The sequence below is a fragment of the Orbicella faveolata genome, unplaced genomic scaffold (genome assembly GCF_042242905.1).
Source record: "Orbicella faveolata isolate gen_17 unplaced genomic scaffold, um_ofav_v1 contig_4, whole genome shotgun sequence".
In the NCBI taxonomy this organism is placed as follows: Eukaryota; Metazoa; Cnidaria; class Anthozoa; order Scleractinia; family Merulinidae; genus Orbicella; species Orbicella faveolata.
In genome coordinates this window covers 34,090-50,007 of record NW_028301569.1, presented here as the reverse complement: position 1 = coordinate 50,007, position 15,918 = coordinate 34,090, and the positions used below count along the sequence as shown (strand labels likewise).

The 15,918-nt window shown below is 44.2% G+C and overlaps 1 protein-coding gene, 2 non-coding genes and 18 pseudogenes across 3 annotated transcripts; all 21 read right to left on the bottom strand.

Moving 5' to 3' along the window:
* Positions 1-347: 347 nt before the first annotated feature.
* LOC149100441 (5S ribosomal RNA) lies at positions 348-466 on the bottom strand (annotated as a pseudogene).
* Positions 467-849: 383 nt separating this feature from the next.
* Positions 850-968, bottom strand: LOC149100440 (5S ribosomal RNA; annotated as a pseudogene).
* Positions 969-1,352: 384 nt separating this feature from the next.
* On the bottom strand, positions 1,353-1,471 carry LOC149100439 (5S ribosomal RNA; annotated as a pseudogene).
* Positions 1,472-1,855: 384 nt separating this feature from the next.
* On the bottom strand, positions 1,856-1,974 carry LOC149100438 (5S ribosomal RNA; annotated as a pseudogene).
* Positions 1,975-2,358: 384 nt separating this feature from the next.
* On the bottom strand, positions 2,359-2,477 carry LOC149100437 (5S ribosomal RNA; annotated as a pseudogene).
* Positions 2,478-2,860: 383 nt separating this feature from the next.
* On the bottom strand, positions 2,861-2,979 carry LOC149100436 (5S ribosomal RNA; annotated as a pseudogene).
* A 384-nt stretch (positions 2,980-3,363) lies between these two features.
* Positions 3,364-3,482, bottom strand: LOC149100435 (5S ribosomal RNA). The gene has a single exon (XR_016203277.1). It is a non-coding gene; the product is annotated as a 5S ribosomal RNA (ribosomal RNA).
* Positions 3,483-3,866: 384 nt separating this feature from the next.
* On the bottom strand, positions 3,867-3,985 carry LOC149100434 (5S ribosomal RNA; annotated as a pseudogene).
* A 384-nt stretch (positions 3,986-4,369) lies between these two features.
* Positions 4,370-4,488, bottom strand: LOC149100433 (5S ribosomal RNA; annotated as a pseudogene).
* Positions 4,489-4,872: 384 nt separating this feature from the next.
* LOC149100432 (5S ribosomal RNA) lies at positions 4,873-4,991 on the bottom strand (annotated as a pseudogene).
* Positions 4,992-9,570: 4,579 nt separating this feature from the next.
* Positions 9,571-10,781, bottom strand: LOC149100431 (uncharacterized). The gene has a single exon (XM_089276422.1). The coding sequence runs from the start codon at positions 10,516-10,518 to the stop codon at positions 9,571-9,573; it is 948 nt and encodes a 315-aa protein (XP_089132548.1). The 5' UTR covers positions 10,519-10,781.
* A 334-nt stretch (positions 10,782-11,115) lies between these two features.
* LOC149100430 (5S ribosomal RNA) lies at positions 11,116-11,234 on the bottom strand (annotated as a pseudogene).
* Positions 11,235-11,618: 384 nt separating this feature from the next.
* LOC149100429 (5S ribosomal RNA) lies at positions 11,619-11,737 on the bottom strand. Its single transcript, XR_016203276.1, has one exon. It is a non-coding gene; the product is annotated as a 5S ribosomal RNA (ribosomal RNA).
* A 384-nt stretch (positions 11,738-12,121) lies between these two features.
* Positions 12,122-12,240, bottom strand: LOC149100428 (5S ribosomal RNA; annotated as a pseudogene).
* Positions 12,241-12,624: 384 nt separating this feature from the next.
* LOC149100427 (5S ribosomal RNA) lies at positions 12,625-12,743 on the bottom strand (annotated as a pseudogene).
* Positions 12,744-13,127: 384 nt separating this feature from the next.
* On the bottom strand, positions 13,128-13,246 carry LOC149100426 (5S ribosomal RNA; annotated as a pseudogene).
* A 384-nt stretch (positions 13,247-13,630) lies between these two features.
* LOC149100425 (5S ribosomal RNA) lies at positions 13,631-13,749 on the bottom strand (annotated as a pseudogene).
* A 384-nt stretch (positions 13,750-14,133) lies between these two features.
* On the bottom strand, positions 14,134-14,252 carry LOC149100424 (5S ribosomal RNA; annotated as a pseudogene).
* A 384-nt stretch (positions 14,253-14,636) lies between these two features.
* On the bottom strand, positions 14,637-14,755 carry LOC149100423 (5S ribosomal RNA; annotated as a pseudogene).
* A 384-nt stretch (positions 14,756-15,139) lies between these two features.
* LOC149100422 (5S ribosomal RNA) lies at positions 15,140-15,258 on the bottom strand (annotated as a pseudogene).
* Positions 15,259-15,642: 384 nt separating this feature from the next.
* On the bottom strand, positions 15,643-15,761 carry LOC149100421 (5S ribosomal RNA; annotated as a pseudogene).
* Between the last annotated feature and the right edge of the window lie 157 nt (positions 15,762-15,918).

Below are 15,918 nucleotides of genomic sequence, written 5' to 3'. Positions count from 1 at the left end.
CTCTTTTAAGTCTCTTAGAAGGAAGGCCTTTAATTGCTGTTGTCATGAATTTCCAATTACGTCTCGGCTACTTAACCCAGAGATTCCAAAGCCAGCTAAGACTTCAAATCACAAAAGGGCGATTCTCCAATGGTCAGTCATCAAAGCCACATTCAAGAGATTGCCTCCAGTGTGCTGCTCAGTGTTGCAGTGCTGTAATCAAACAAGAAAATCTTCTAATATGCTGTCAACTTGCTGCAAAAATAATTCCAAAAAAAAAAAGACAACATTTTGAAAACAGAGGGATCAATGATGTGGAGGCGTATGGAAATCTTCTCTGAAGAGTCCAGTCCCAAAATGGCTCCAAAAGTCTACAACACGGCGTATTCCCAGGTGGTCACCCAGCCAGGTACTGACGCCGCCCAACAGGACTTGACTTCGGTCATCGGACGAGAACCGGTACGTTCCCTGTGGTGTGGTCGTAGACGAAAGAAACAACTCAAACCTTGCCCAATTGCTTGGACTCTCTTTTAAGTCTCTTAGAAGGAAGGCCTTTAATTGCTGTTGTCATGAATTTCCAATTACGTCTCGGCTACTTAACCCAGAGATTCCAAAGCCAGCTAAGACTTCAAATCACAAAAGGGCGATTCTCCAATGGTCAGTCATCAAAGCCACATTCAAGAGATTGCCTCCAGTGTGCTGCTCAGTGTTGCAGTGCTGTAATCAAACAAGAAAATCTTCTAATATGCTGTCAACTTGCTGCAAAAATAATTCCAAAAAAAAAGACAACATTTTGAAAACAGAGGGATCAATGATGTGGAGGCGTATGGAAATCTTCTCTGAAGAGTCCAGTCCCAAAATGGCTCCAAAAGTCTACAACACGGCGTATTCCCAGGTGGTCACCCAGCCAGGTACTGACGCCGCCCAACAGGACTTGACTTCGGTCATCGGACGAGAACCGGTACGTTCCCTGTGGTGTGGTCGTAGACGAAAGAAACAACTCAAACCTTGCCCAATTGCTTGGACTCTCTTTTAAGTCTCTTAGAAGGAAGGCCTTTAATTGCTGTTGTCATGAATTTCCAATTACGTCTCGGCTACTTAACCCAGAGATTCCAAAGCCAGCTAAGACTTCAAATCACAAAAGGGCGATTCTCCAATGGTCAGTCATCAAAGCCACATTCAAGAGATTGCCTCCAGTGTGCTGCTCAGTGTTGCAGTGCTGTAATCAAACAAGAAAATCTTCTAATATGCTGTCAACTTGCTGCAAAAATAATTCCAAAAAAAAAAGACAACATTTTGAAAACAGAGGGATCAATGATGTGGAGGCGTATGGAAATCTTCTCTGAAGAGTCCAGTCCCAAAATGGCTCCAAAAGTCTACAACACGGCGTATTCCCAGGTGGTCACCCAGCCAGGTACTGACGCCGCCCAACAGGACTTGACTTCGGTCATCGGACGAGAACCGGTACGTTCCCTGTGGTGTGGTCGTAGACGAAAGAAACAACTCAAACCTTGCCCAATTGCTTGGACTCTCTTTTAAGTCTCTTAGAAGGAAGGCCTTTAATTGCTGTTGTCATGAATTTCCAATTACGTCTCGGCTACTTAACCCAGAGATTCCAAAGCCAGCTAAGACTTCAAATCACAAAAGGGCGATTCTCCAATGGTCAGTCATCAAAGCCACATTCAAGAGATTGCCTCCAGTGTGCTGCTCAGTGTTGCAGTGCTGTAATCAAACAAGAAAATCTTCTAATATGCTGTCAACTTGCTGCAAAAATAATTCCAAAAAAAAAAGACAACATTTTGAAAACAGAGGGATCAATGATGTGGAGGCGTATGGAAATCTTCTCTGAAGAGTCCAGTCCCAAAATGGCTCCAAAAGTCTACAACACGGCGTATTCCCAGGTGGTCACCCAGCCAGGTACTGACGCCGCCCAACAGGACTTGACTTCGGTCATCGGACGAGAACCGGTACGTTCCCTGTGGTGTGGTCGTAGACGAAAGAAACAACTCAAACCTTGCCCAATTGCTTGGACTCTCTTTTAAGTCTCTTAGAAGGAAGGCCTTTAATTGCTGTTGTCATGAATTTCCAATTACGTCTCGGCTACTTAACCCAGAGATTCCAAAGCCAGCTAAGACTTCAAATCACAAAAGGGCGATTCTCCAATGGTCAGTCATCAAAGCCACATTCAAGAGATTGCCTCCAGTGTGCTGCTCAGTGTTGCAGTGCTGTAATCAAACAAGAAAATCTTCTAATATGCTGTCAACTTGCTGGAAAAATAATTCCAAAAAAAAAAGACAACATTTTGAAAACAGAGGGATCAATGATGTGGAGGCGTATGGAAATCTTCTCTGAAGAGTCCAGTCCCAAAATGGCTCCAAAAGTCTACAACACGGCGTATTCCCAGGTGGTCACCCAGCCAGGTACTGACGCCGCCCAACAGGACTTGACTTCGGTCATCGGACGAGAACCGGTACGTTCCCTGTGGTGTGGTCGTAGACGAAAGAAACAACTCAAACCTTGCCCAATTGCTTGGACTCTCTTTTAAGTCTCTTAGAAGGAAGGCCTTTAATTGCTGTTGTCATGAATTTCCAATTACGTCTCGGCTACTTAACCCAGAGATTCCAAAGCCAGCTAAGACTTCAAATCACAAAAGGGCGATTCTCCAATGGTCAGTCATCAAAGCCACATTCAAGAGATTGCCTCCAGTGTGCTGCTCAGTGTTGCAGTGCTGTAATCAAACAAGAAAATCTTCTAATATGCTGTCAACTTGCTGGAAAAATAATTCCAAAAAAAAAGACAACATTTTGAAAACAGAGGGATCAATGATGTGGAGGCGTATGGAAATCTTCTCTGAAGAGTCCAGTCCCAAAATGGCTCCAAAAGTCTACAACACGGCGTATTCCCAGGTGGTCACCCAGCCAGGTACTGACGCCGCCCAACAGGACTTGACTTCGGTCATCGGACGAGAACCGGTACGTTCCCTGTGGTGTGGTCGTAGACGAAAGAAACAACTCAAACCTTGCCCAATTGCTTGGACTCTCTTTTAAGTCTCTTAGAAGGAAGGCCTTTAATTGCTGTTGTCATGAATTTCCAATTACGTCTCGGCTACTTAACCCAGAGATTCCAAAGCCAGCTAAGACTTCAAATCACAAAAGGGCGATTCTCCAATGGTCAGTCATCAAAGCCACATTCAAGAGATTGCCTCCAGTGTGCTGCTCAGTGTTGCAGTGCTGTAATCAAACAAGAAAATCTTCTAATATGCTGTCAACTTGCTGCAAAAATAATTCCAAAAAAAAAAGACAACATTTTGAAAACAGAGGGATCAATGATGTGGAGGCGTATGGAAATCTTCTCTGAAGAGTCCAGTCCCAAAATGGCTCCAAAAGTCTACAACACGGCGTATTCCCAGGTGGTCACCCAGCCAGGTACTGACGCCGCCCAACAGGACTTGACTTCGGTGATCGGACGAGAACCGGTACGTTCCCTGTGGTGTGGTCGTAGACGAAAGAAACAACTCAAACCTTGCCCAATTGCTTGGACTCTCTTTTAAGTCTCTTAGAAGGAAGGCCTTTAATTGCTGTTGTCATGAATTTCCAATTACGTCTCGGCTACTTAACCCAGAGATTCCAAAGCCAGCTAAGACTTCAAATCACAAAAGGGCGATTCTCCAATGGTCAGTCATCAAAGCCACATTCAAGAGATTGCCTCCAGTGTGCTGCTCAGTGTTGCAGTGCTGTAATCAAACAAGAAAATCTTCTAATATGCTGTCAACTTGCTGCAAAAATAATTCCAAAAAAAAAAGACAACATTTTGAAAACAGAGGGATCAATGATGTGGAGGCGTATGGAAATCTTCTCTGAAGAGTCCAGTCCCAAAATGGCTCCAAAAGTCTACAACACGGCGTATTCCCAGGTGGTCACCCAGCCAGGTACTGACGCCGCCCAACAGGACTTGACTTCGGTCATCGGACGAGAACCGGTACGTTCCCTGTGGTGTGGTCGTAGACGAAAGAAACAACTCAAACCTTGCCCAATTGCTTGGACTCTCTTTTAAGTCTCTTAGAAGGAAGGCCTTTAATTGCTGTTGTCATGAATTTCCAATTACGTCTCGGCTACTTAACCCAGAGATTCCAAAGCCAGCTAAGACTTCAAATCACAAAAGGGCGATTCTCCAATGGTCAGTCATCAAAGCCACATTCAAGAGATTGCCTCCAGTGTGCTGCTCAGTGTTGCAGTGCTGTAATCAAACAAGAAAATCTTCTAATATGCTGTCAACTTGCTGGAAAAATAATTCCAAAAAAAAAAGACAACATTTTGAAAACAGAGGGATCAATGATGTGGAGGCGTATGGAAATCTTCTCTGAAGAGTCCAGTCCCAAAATGGCTCCAAAAGTCTACAACACGGCGTATTCCCAGGTGGTCACCCAGCCAGGTACTGACGCCGCCCAACAGGACTTGACTTCGGTCATCGGACGAGAACCGGTACGTTCCCTGTGGTGTGGTCGTAGACGAAAGAAACAACTCAAACCTTGCCCAATTGCTTGGACTCTCTTTTAAGTCTCTTAGAAGGAAGGCCTTTAATTGCTGTTGTCATGAATTTCCAATTACGTCTCGGCTACTTAACCCAGAGATTCCAAAGCCAGCTAAGACTTCAAATCACAAAAGGGCGATTCTCCAATGGTCAGTCATCAAAGCCACATTCAAGAGATTGCCTCCAGTGTGCTGCTCAGTGTTGCAGTGCTGTAATCAAACAAGAAAATCTTCTAATATGCTGTCAACTTGCTGCAAAAATAATTCCAAAAAAAAAAGACAACATTTTGAAAACAGAGGGATCAATGATGTGGAGGCGTATGGAAATCTTCTCTGAAGAGTCCAGTCCCAAAATGGCTCCAAAAGTCTACAACACGGCGTATTCCCAGGTGGTCACCCAGCCAGGTACTGACGCCGCCCAACAGGACTTGACTTCGGTCATCGGACGAGAACCGGTACGTTCCCTGTGGTGTGGTCGTAGACGAAAGAAACAACTCAAACCTTGCCCAATTGCTTGGACTCTCTTTTAAGTCTCTTAGAAGGAAGGCCTTTAATTGCTGTTGTCATGAATTTCCAATTACGTCTCGGCTACTTAACCCAGAGATTCCAAAGCCAGCTAAGACTTCAAATCACAAAAGGGCGATTCTCCAATGGTCAGTCATCAAAGCCACATTCAAGAGATTGCCTCCAGTGTGCTGCTCAGTGTTGCAGTGCTGTAATCAAACAAGAAAATCTTCTAATATGCTGTCAACTTGCTGCAAAAATAATTCCAAAAAAAAAAGACAACATTTTGAAAACAGAGGGATCAATGATGTGGAGGCGTATGGAAATCTTCTCTGAAGAGTCCAGTCCCAAAATGGCTCCAAAAGTCTACAACACGGCGTATTCCCAGGTGGTCACCCAGCCAGGTACTGACGCCGCCCAACAGGACTTGACTTCGGTCATCGGACGAGAACCGGTTTTTTTTTTTTTTTTTCTTAAAAGGCTCAAAGAGCTTTTTTATTTACAATCCTCTAGTTATTTTATCAACTATTTAGGCATCGTTATTTTTACAATAGTATCATAAAATAAATAAGACTTATCAGTGTTCCATTTAGGGTCTCGTTAATCTACATCATTTAGTAGCTCAATATTTTTATTACAATGTAAAAGTTAAAGTGTCATTTTCTACTTTAGCAAAAGCCTCTCCTAAACACCAATGATGTGGAAAGTAGTATTGCGTGTGTCTCAACTTATATAGCTTGTATTGGAAACGCAAATGCGATTTAACCATAGCTTTAAACAGCGCTTCGGGCGGATATGTCAAGTTCTTTGTTCGGTAGTTGACGGCGGATTTATAGATAGCCCAGCGGGCCAATGTTAGTGTCCAGTTGACTAAATCTAGTGATCTCGGTGTTAGAGAGTCATTGTTCGTTTTGGCTTTTCCAAATAACTTTACTTGTGTGGTGAGTGTCAGTTTCCGTTCAGTGATTTTATCCACATATGTCTGTAGCTGGTTCCAGAAATTATGGACAGTAGGGCAGTCGAGTATGGCGTGCTCCAAGGTGTCGGTAACACCACATCGGTGACAATACGGTGTGGCATACACCCCGATCCTGTTTAAAGACAAGGCGGTGGGGAGAACTCTGTGGGTGATCTTCCAGTTTACATCACCGTGTTTGTTGTTGATGAGCGGTGGATATAAAGCTTTCCATTGTTTAGCGTTAAAGCAGGGTTCTGGTTGAAGATTCTGCTTCCAATGGTCTACAGCAGGGATAACGGGCTTCTCGGCTTGCAGCAAATGTGTGTAAAAATGACGCGTCCTGCACAATGAAATATCGATGGGTGTTTGTCCAGGCCTGGAGTTCACAATGCCAAAACAAGGTTGCAAGGTAGGCGGCGGCCACACTGAGGCAGTACAGATCTTTTGGGACCAATCTGGGGGAAGAGCGACAAATAGCTCTCTCAATTCTTCTGTTGTTCTAGATAAGGTGCGCGGATTTTTCTCTGTTAGCATGTCGTGTATGGCTGACACAGGTAGGTACCCCGGGATAACTTCATAGCAGATGTCTCTAATCCGGGTGATTCCAGCTGCAATCCAGTCTGTAAAGATCAGGGGCTTGTCTTCAGTGGTAATTTCAGGGTTCAGGAACAGGGGTTCATTAAGGATATCACTGACGGACTCAGCGGATCCGGTCCGCACGCGGTGATCCTTATGTCGGTGCCAAGCCGTTAGCAGTTCCTTATGAAAACTGGGTATGTCTCGATCGATACGCTGCAACGAATAGTCCAGTGCGAGAGACATCTTTCCAAGACGAAGATTGGAGATACGAAGAAAGTATGAAGTGAAATGTTTCCAGTGTGCTTTTTCCTCTGATAGAAGCCTCCTCAAGGTGTTCAGACGTAAACTTCCGATTTTAGTCTGCAAACGAGGGATGTTGAAACCACCTTCCTTTAGGGGAAGGGCCAGGATGTCCTTTGTAGCCAGATGACGTTTGTAGTTCCAAAAGAAATCATAAAGTGATTGTTCAATCTGTGATACTGCCCAAGCAGGCATCGGTAGTGAAGTGGCGTTATACCATAATGTTGAAGCTAGGAGGCCGTTAATCACGAGCGCTTTACCTTTATAGCTTAACTGCCTGTGTCGCCAAGCGGCAATGATGTTATTTATTTTCTGTATTTTAGCCTCCCAATTCAGTCTCGTACAGTCCACGTTACCAAAGAAAATGCCAAGAATCTTCTCAGGGATAAAGTCATTATACCAATCAAAACCGTGAAGTTGATTCGTCCGTTCCTTAAAAGCTCCGCACCAGAGCCCCTTGCATTTTCCTTTGTTTATTTTTGCACCAGAGGCGCGTTCGTACAAATCAAATACGGTAAAAGCTTCATTAATGGAAGCATCGTCAGATAGCAACAGCGTCGTATCATCTGCATATTGTGACAATTTTAACTCTTCCTCGGAGTCAGGCGGTCGAATACCATGAATTCTAGGATTTTCGCGAATGTTTATAGCCATTGTTTCTGCGGTTAGGACATAGAGGGGCATAGAGAGGGCACAGCCCTGTCTAAGTCCGCGTTCTAGTTTAATAAAAGCGGTGAGCCAACCATTTGTCTTGACAGAGCTAGAGGCATCGTGATAGATCAATTTAATCCAGTTAATGAAGTTGGGTCCAAAACCAAAGCGTTCCAGACAAGCAAATAAAAAGTCGTGAGAGACTCGGTCAAAGGCCTTCATCTGGTCAATACTGATGAAGGCTAGACTGGTATTTTTCTCGTTGACATAGGATATGACATCATTGAGAAGACGAGTGTTATCGTTAATTGTCCTTCCTTTTATACAGGCAGTTTGGTCAGAGTTCACGATTAGGGGTAGTACTTGTTGCAGCCTGTTCGCCAGCGCCTTTGTTAAAATTTTGTAATCAGTATTGAGTAGAGTTACTGGTCGCCAGTTCTTTAATTGTGTTCGGTCTCCTTTTTTAAACAATAAAGTAATGATTCCCCGCCGCTGTGAAACAGTAAGAAGGCCATTATCAAAAGCATAATTGTAGACACGTGTTAACTTCTCCCCGAGAATAGGCCAAAAGTGTTTATAAAAGTTCGACGTCAAGCCATCGCAGCCAGGTGATTTGTTGCTTTCCATTGCCGTCACAGCTTTTCTTAACTCCTCCTCTGTAATAAGACCTTCGCAGGACTCACGTGCTTCATCAGGTAATTTTGGGATAGCACAGTCTAGAAAATTGTTTCTTGCATGTGCATCACTAGGTTGGGCTGCAAAGAGTTGTTTGTAGAATTTGTGGGTTTCTTTCAGCAGATCTTGTGGTTCCGAGACGACATCAAGGTTATCTTTTGTCAAAACACGAATCGTTTGTTCTGCTTTTCGGCATTTCTCAAGCGAATAGAAGTAGCGTGTGCTCCGTTCTCCTTCTTCTAAAAACTGAGCTTTCGTTCTAATTTTAGTGGCTTCTAGATCTTTCAGTTCCAACTGCTTTAATTTTTCTGTCGCAAGAAGGTAGTTCTCAATGTCCCGTGTGTTACCATTGTTGGATTTTTCCTGCAGCTTTATGAGGTTACGCTCTAGTTGAAACTTTTCATGGCGTTTCAGCTTTCCTAGTATTTTACCGCATCGAATTGCAACGATTTTGAAACCTTGTTTCGCCTTGTCCCACCATAGTAGCGGGTCTTCAAAAACGTCGAACTTGGTTTTCCAAAAAGTCCAGAAATCGTTGATCTCGGACTCGAAGGCCGCGTTAGACAATAGGTTGTTGTTAAAGTGCCAGTATCCGGGTCCGCGTTTTATCCTGTCAAAGTTTAGAGTCAGACAGACACTGTCATGGTCAGAATGAGGAAAGGGTTTGATCGAGGCGTCCATAACAAATTGATTTAAGGAGTGGCTAATTAAGAATTTGTCAATTCGCGTGCGTATGTGTGTTCCATTTGTTGGATGTCGCGCAGTCCAAGTAAAGCAGCGTTTATCCTTATTTCGATCCCTCCAGATATCAGATATGTTAAGTCGTGTGCAAATTCCATGGAGAGTTGTGGCAGCAAAATTCCTAGCATTTGGATTTCCACCGAATTTATCCCTTGCGTCTGCGATGCAATTAAAGTCACCACCGATGATGTTGTCAAGCTTCTCGGAAATAAAACCATCCAAGCTAGAAAAGAAAATTCGTCGATCGCTGTCTGTTTGAGGTGCGTATATGTTTATGATGTTCAAGGTTTGATCATCAAGTTCCAGAACTACATTTAAAATCCGACCTTCATTATCACTTCGTATATGGTTCACAATACACTCAAGGCGTGAATGAATGAGGATAGCGACACCTCTCGCGGTATTTGTGCCATGATTAAAGATAACATCACCCATCCACTCGCGTTTGATTTGCATCTCCATGTCAACAGTCCAATGAGTTTCTTGAAGTAGAATTATATCTAGTCTGTTTCGAAGAAAATAGGAAAAAGCCATTTTTCGTCGATCAGGGGAGCGAAGCCCCTGTGAGTTTACAGTTAAAATGGTTGTCATGACTAAACAGAGGAAGATGATTATAAAGTCCCGGTCCATTGTTCGTTATAAAAAATAACAAAGCTAACTTGCAGACGACTTATGATCGGTATCGGAGGCAGTCTTTTTCTCCTTTCTTCTTCCGTTAGGAAGGTTTGGCGGAGGATGAATTCTCTGACGACGAACGGAGACGTTAGCCTTGCCGTCAGAATCAGTGTCAGTTGTGTGTTGTCGTTTTAACCCTTGTGCTCTTTCCTCTTGCTCCATTTCTTCATCGTGATTTTCTGGAACGGATTGACTTTCATTTACTTGATCATTTTGCGTAGGAGTATCCTTTTCTGAGTCTTCTTCAGACTCACTTGGCGCCCCTCGCTGTGCATCTTGCTGAGCATCGGCCGCGGCGCCATCTCGATCTGTGTGGGGCTCGTCTTCGTCGTTCGCTTCCCTCTGCTCGCAATTATACGACATGTGTCCTCGCTGCTTGCACACTCTGCAGCGAATCATCGGGCACTTTTTCCTGGTATGCCCAAGTTCCTTACATTCCAAACACACAGGTTGCTGGTTATTGTGTATGATTCTGCACCACTCACCTCCGATTCGCATAGAATACGGCAAAGATGGTTTGTCTAAAACCATCTTCACCAGGCGATTGCCGTTTTCCATACCGGCCAAATCGTGGTCGGCTTTGTATTTGAGACGTATCACCTCACTTTTCAAAACACCATACTCCGTTAGGGCCAATTTCACCTCCTCGTCGTCTACGTAGGAGCGAAGACCCAAAATACTGACGTTCATAAACTTCCCATGAGGAGGAGAGCAATCGAAGTGGAACTCTTCGACATCAAAACCGTTACTAACAAGAAACTCCGCGTCAGCTTTCGTTTCAAGTTCCAGCAGGTATACATTATCTCCAAGATCTTGAAATACTTTCAAAGTGTCGCTGATTTCCTTTTCAATTCCAGCTTTAAGATTACCTAAACCAATTCTAACAGGTGAACGAAACGTGACGCTCCTTTCTCTCCGGTCCGCCATATTGGCGTCCCGAAATTACGGAACACAAAACTCCCACACTCAAAGTATGGTTAGGCTTTTCCACAAAATAAGATCGCCAACTAATCAAACAACTTTTCCGCAAACAGATCACAATATCTAAACACTTCGATGGCCAAGAACAGGCAAAGATTCCACAGATTAGCACAGAGCTCGCACGAGAACCGGTACGTTCCCTGTGGTGTGGTCGTAGACGAAAGAAACAACTCAAACCTTGCCCAATTGCTTGGACTCTCTTTTAAGTCTCTTAGAAGGAAGGCCTTTAATTGCTGTTGTCATGAATTTCCAATTACGTCTCGGCTACTTAACCCAGAGATTCCAAAGCCAGCTAAGACTTCAAATCACAAAAGGGCGATTCTCCAATGGTCAGTCATCAAAGCCACATTCAAGAGATTGCCTCCAGTGTGCTGCTCAGTGTTGCAGTGCTGTAATCAAACAAGAAAATCTTCTAATATGCTGTCAACTTGCTGCAAAAATAATTCCAAAAAAAAAAGACAACATTTTGAAAACAGAGGGATCAATGATGTGGAGGCGTATGGAAATCTTCTCTGAAGAGTCCAGTCCCAAAATGGCTCCAAAAGTCTACAACACGGCGTATTCCCAGGTGGTCACCCAGCCAGGTACTGACGCCGCCCAACAGGACTTGACTTCGGTCATCGGACGAGAACCGGTACGTTCCCTGTGGTGTGGTCGTAGACGAAAGAAACAACTCAAACCTTGCCCAATTGCTTGGACTCTCTTTTAAGTCTCTTAGAAGGAAGGCCTTTAATTGCTGTTGTCATGAATTTCCAATTACGTCTCGGCTACTTAACCCAGAGATTCCAAAGCCAGCTAAGACTTCAAATCACAAAAGGGCGATTCTCCAATGGTCAGTCATCAAAGCCACATTCAAGAGATTGCCTCCAGTGTGCTGCTCAGTGTTGCAGTGCTGTAATCAAACAAGAAAATCTTCTAATATGCTGTCAACTTGCTGCAAAAATAATTCCAAAAAAAAAAGACAACATTTTGAAAACAGAGGGATCAATGATGTGGAGGCGTATGGAAATCTTCTCTGAAGAGTCCAGTCCCAAAATGGCTCCAAAAGTCTACAACACGGCGTATTCCCAGGTGGTCACCCAGCCAGGTACTGACGCCGCCCAACAGGACTTGACTTCGGTGATCGGACGAGAACCGGTACGTTCCCTGTGGTGTGGTCGTAGACGAAAGAAACAACTCAAACCTTGCCCAATTGCTTGGACTCTCTTTTAAGTCTCTTAGAAGGAAGGCCTTTAATTGCTGTTGTCATGAATTTCCAATTACGTCTCGGCTACTTAACCCAGAGATTCCAAAGCCAGCTAAGACTTCAAATCACAAAAGGGCGATTCTCCAATGGTCAGTCATCAAAGCCACATTCAAGAGATTGCCTCCAGTGTGCTGCTCAGTGTTGCAGTGCTGTAATCAAACAAGAAAATCTTCTAATATGCTGTCAACTTGCTGGAAAAATAATTCCAAAAAAAAAAGACAACATTTTGAAAACAGAGGGATCAATGATGTGGAGGCGTATGGAAATCTTCTCTGAAGAGTCCAGTCCCAAAATGGCTCCAAAAGTCTACAACACGGCGTATTCCCAGGTGGTCACCCAGCCAGGTACTGACGCCGCCCAACAGGACTTGACTTCGGTCATCGGACGAGAACCGGTACGTTCCCTGTGGTGTGGTCGTAGACGAAAGAAACAACTCAAACCTTGCCCAATTGCTTGGACTCTCTTTTAAGTCTCTTAGAAGGAAGGCCTTTAATTGCTGTTGTCATGAATTTCCAATTACGTCTCGGCTACTTAACCCAGAGATTCCAAAGCCAGCTAAGACTTCAAATCACAAAAGGGCGATTCTCCAATGGTCAGTCATCAAAGCCACATTCAAGAGATTGCCTCCAGTGTGCTGCTCAGTGTTGCAGTGCTGTAATCAAACAAGAAAATCTTCTAATATGCTGTCAACTTGCTGGAAAAATAATTCCAAAAAAAAAAGACAACATTTTGAAAACAGAGGGATCAATGATGTGGAGGCGTATGGAAATCTTCTCTGAAGAGTCCAGTCCCAAAATGGCTCCAAAAGTCTACAACACGGCGTATTCCCAGGTGGTCACCCAGCCAGGTACTGACGCCGCCCAACAGGACTTGACTTCGGTCATCGGACGAGAACCGGTACGTTCCCTGTGGTGTGGTCGTAGACGAAAGAAACAACTCAAACCTTGCCCAATTGCTTGGACTCTCTTTTAAGTCTCTTAGAAGGAAGGCCTTTAATTGCTGTTGTCATGAATTTCCAATTACGTCTCGGCTACTTAACCCAGAGATTCCAAAGCCAGCTAAGACTTCAAATCACAAAAGGGCGATTCTCCAATGGTCAGTCATCAAAGCCACATTCAAGAGATTGCCTCCAGTGTGCTGCTCAGTGTTGCAGTGCTGTAATCAAACAAGAAAATCTTCTAATATGCTGTCAACTTGCTGGAAAAATAATTCCAAAAAAAAAAGACAACATTTTGAAAACAGAGGGATCAATGATGTGGAGGCGTATGGAAATCTTCTCTGAAGAGTCCATCCCCAAAATGGCTCCAAAAGTCTACAACACGGCGTATTCCCAGGTGGTCACCCAGCCAGGTACTGACGCCGCCCAACAGGACTTGACTTCGGTCATCGGACGAGAACCGGTACGTTCCCTGTGGTGTGGTCGTAGACGAAAGAAACAACTCAAACCTTGCCCAATTGCTTGGACTCTCTTTTAAGTCTCTTAGAAGGAAGGCCTTTAATTGCTGTTGTCATGAATTTCCAATTACGTCTCGGCTACTTAACCCAGAGATTCCAAAGCCAGCTAAGACTTCAAATCACAAAAGGGCGATTCTCCAATGGTCAGTCATCAAAGCCACATTCAAGAGATTGCCTCCAGTGTGCTGCTCAGTGTTGCAGTGCTGTAATCAAACAAGAAAATCTTCTAATATGCTGTCAACTTGCTGCAAAAATAATTCCAAAAAAAAAAGACAACATTTTGAAAACAGAGGGATCAATGATGTGGAGGCGTATGGAAATCTTCTCTGAAGAGTCCAGTCCCAAAATGGCTCCAAAAGTCTACAACACGGCGTATTCCCAGGTGGTCACCCAGCCAGGTACTGACGCCGCCCAACAGGACTTGACTTCGGTCATCGGACGAGAACCGGTACGTTCCCTGTGGTGTGGTCGTAGACGAAAGAAACAACTCAAACCTTGCCCAATTGCTTGGACTCTCTTTTAAGTCTCTTAGAAGGAAGGCCTTTAATTGCTGTTGTCATGAATTTCCAATTACGTCTCGGCTACTTAACCCAGAGATTCCAAAGCCAGCTAAGACTTCAAATCACAAAAGGGCGATTCTCCAATGGTCAGTCATCAAAGCCACATTCAAGAGATTGCCTCCAGTGTGCTGCTCAGTGTTGCAGTGCTGTAATCAAACAAGAAAATCTTCTAATATGCTGTCAACTTGCTGGAAAAATAATTCCAAAAAAAAAAGACAACATTTTGAAAACAGAGGGATCAATGATGTGGAGGCGTATGGAAATCTTCTCTGAAGAGTCCAGTCCCAAAATGGCTCCAAAAGTCTACAACACGGCGTATTCCCAGGTGGTCACCCAGCCAGGTACTGACGCCGCCCAACAGGACTTGACTTCGGTCATCGGACGAGAACCGGTACGTTCCCTGTGGTGTGGTCGTAGACGAAAGAAACAACTCAAACCTTGCCCAATTGCTTGGACTCTCTTTTAAGTCTCTTAGAAGGAAGGCCTTTAATTGCTGTTGTCATGAATTTCCAATTACGTCTCGGCTACTTAACCCAGAGATTCCAAAGCCAGCTAAGACTTCAAATCACAAAAGGGCGATTCTCCAATGGTCAGTCATCAAAGCCACATTCAAGAGATTGCCTCCAGTGTGCTGCTCAGTGTTGCAGTGCTGTAATCAAACAAGAAAATCTTCTAATATGCTGTCAACTTGCTGCAAAAATAATTCCAAAAAAAAAAGACAACATTTTGAAAACAGAGGGATCAATGATGTGGAGGCGTATGGAAATCTTCTCTGAAGAGTCCAGTCCCAAAATGGCTCCAAAAGTCTACAACACGGCGTATTCCCAGGTGGTCACCCAGCCAGGTACTGACGCCGCCCAACAGGACTTGACTTCGGTCATCGGACGAGAACCGGTACGTTCCCTGTGGTGTGGTCGTAGACGAAAGAAACAACTCAAACCTTGCCCAATTGCTTGGACTCTCTTTTAAGTCTCTTAGAAGGAAGGCCTTTAATTGCTGTTGTCATGAATTTCCAATTACGTCTCGGCTACTTAACCCAGAGATTCCAAAGCCAGCTAAGACTTCAAATCACAAAAGGGCGATTCTCCAATGGTCAGTCATCAAAGCCACATTCAAGAGATTGCCTCCAGTGTGCTGCTCAGTGTTGCAGTGCTGTAATCAAACAAGAAAATCTTCTAATATGCTGTCAACTTGCTGGAAAAATAATTCCAAAAAAAAAAGACAACATTTTGAAAACAGAGGGATCAATGATGTGGAGGCGTATGGAAATCTTCTCTGAAGAGTCCAGTCCCAAAATGGCTCCAAAAGTCTACAACACGGCGTATTCCCAGGTGGTCACCCAGCCAGGTACTGACGCCGCCCAACAGGACTTGACTTCGGTCATCGGACGAGAACCGGTACGTTCCCTGTGGTGTGGTCGTAGACGAAAGAAACAACTCAAACCTTGCCCAATTGCTTGGACTCTCTTTTAAGTCTCTTAGAAGGAAGGCCTTTAATTGCTGTTGTCATGAATTTCCAATTACGTCTCGGCTACTTAACCCAGAGATTCCAAAGCCAGCTAAGACTTCAAATCACAAAAGGGCGATTCTCCAATGGTCAGTCATCAAAGCCACATTCAAGAGATTGCCTCCAGTGTGCTGCTCAGTGTTGCAGTGCTGTAATCAAACAAGAAAATCTTCTAATATGCTGTCAACTTGCTGGAAAAATAATTCCAAAAAAAAAAGACAACATTTTGAAAACAGAGGGATCAATGATGTGGAGGCGTATGGAAATCTTCTCTGAAGAGTCCAGTCCCAAAATGGCTCCAAAAGTCTACAACACGGCGTATTCCCAGGTGGTCACCCAGCCAGGTACTGACGCCGCCCAACAGGACTTGACTTCGGTCATCGGACGAGAACCGGTACGTTCCCTGTGGTGTGGTCGTAGACGAAAGAAACAACTCAAACCTTGCCCAATTGCTTGGACTCTCTTTTAAGTCTCTTAGAAGGAAGGCCTTTAATTGCTGTTGTCATGAATTTCCAATTACGTCTCGGCTACTTAACCCAGAGATTCCAAAGCCAGCTAAGACTTCAAATCACAAAAGGG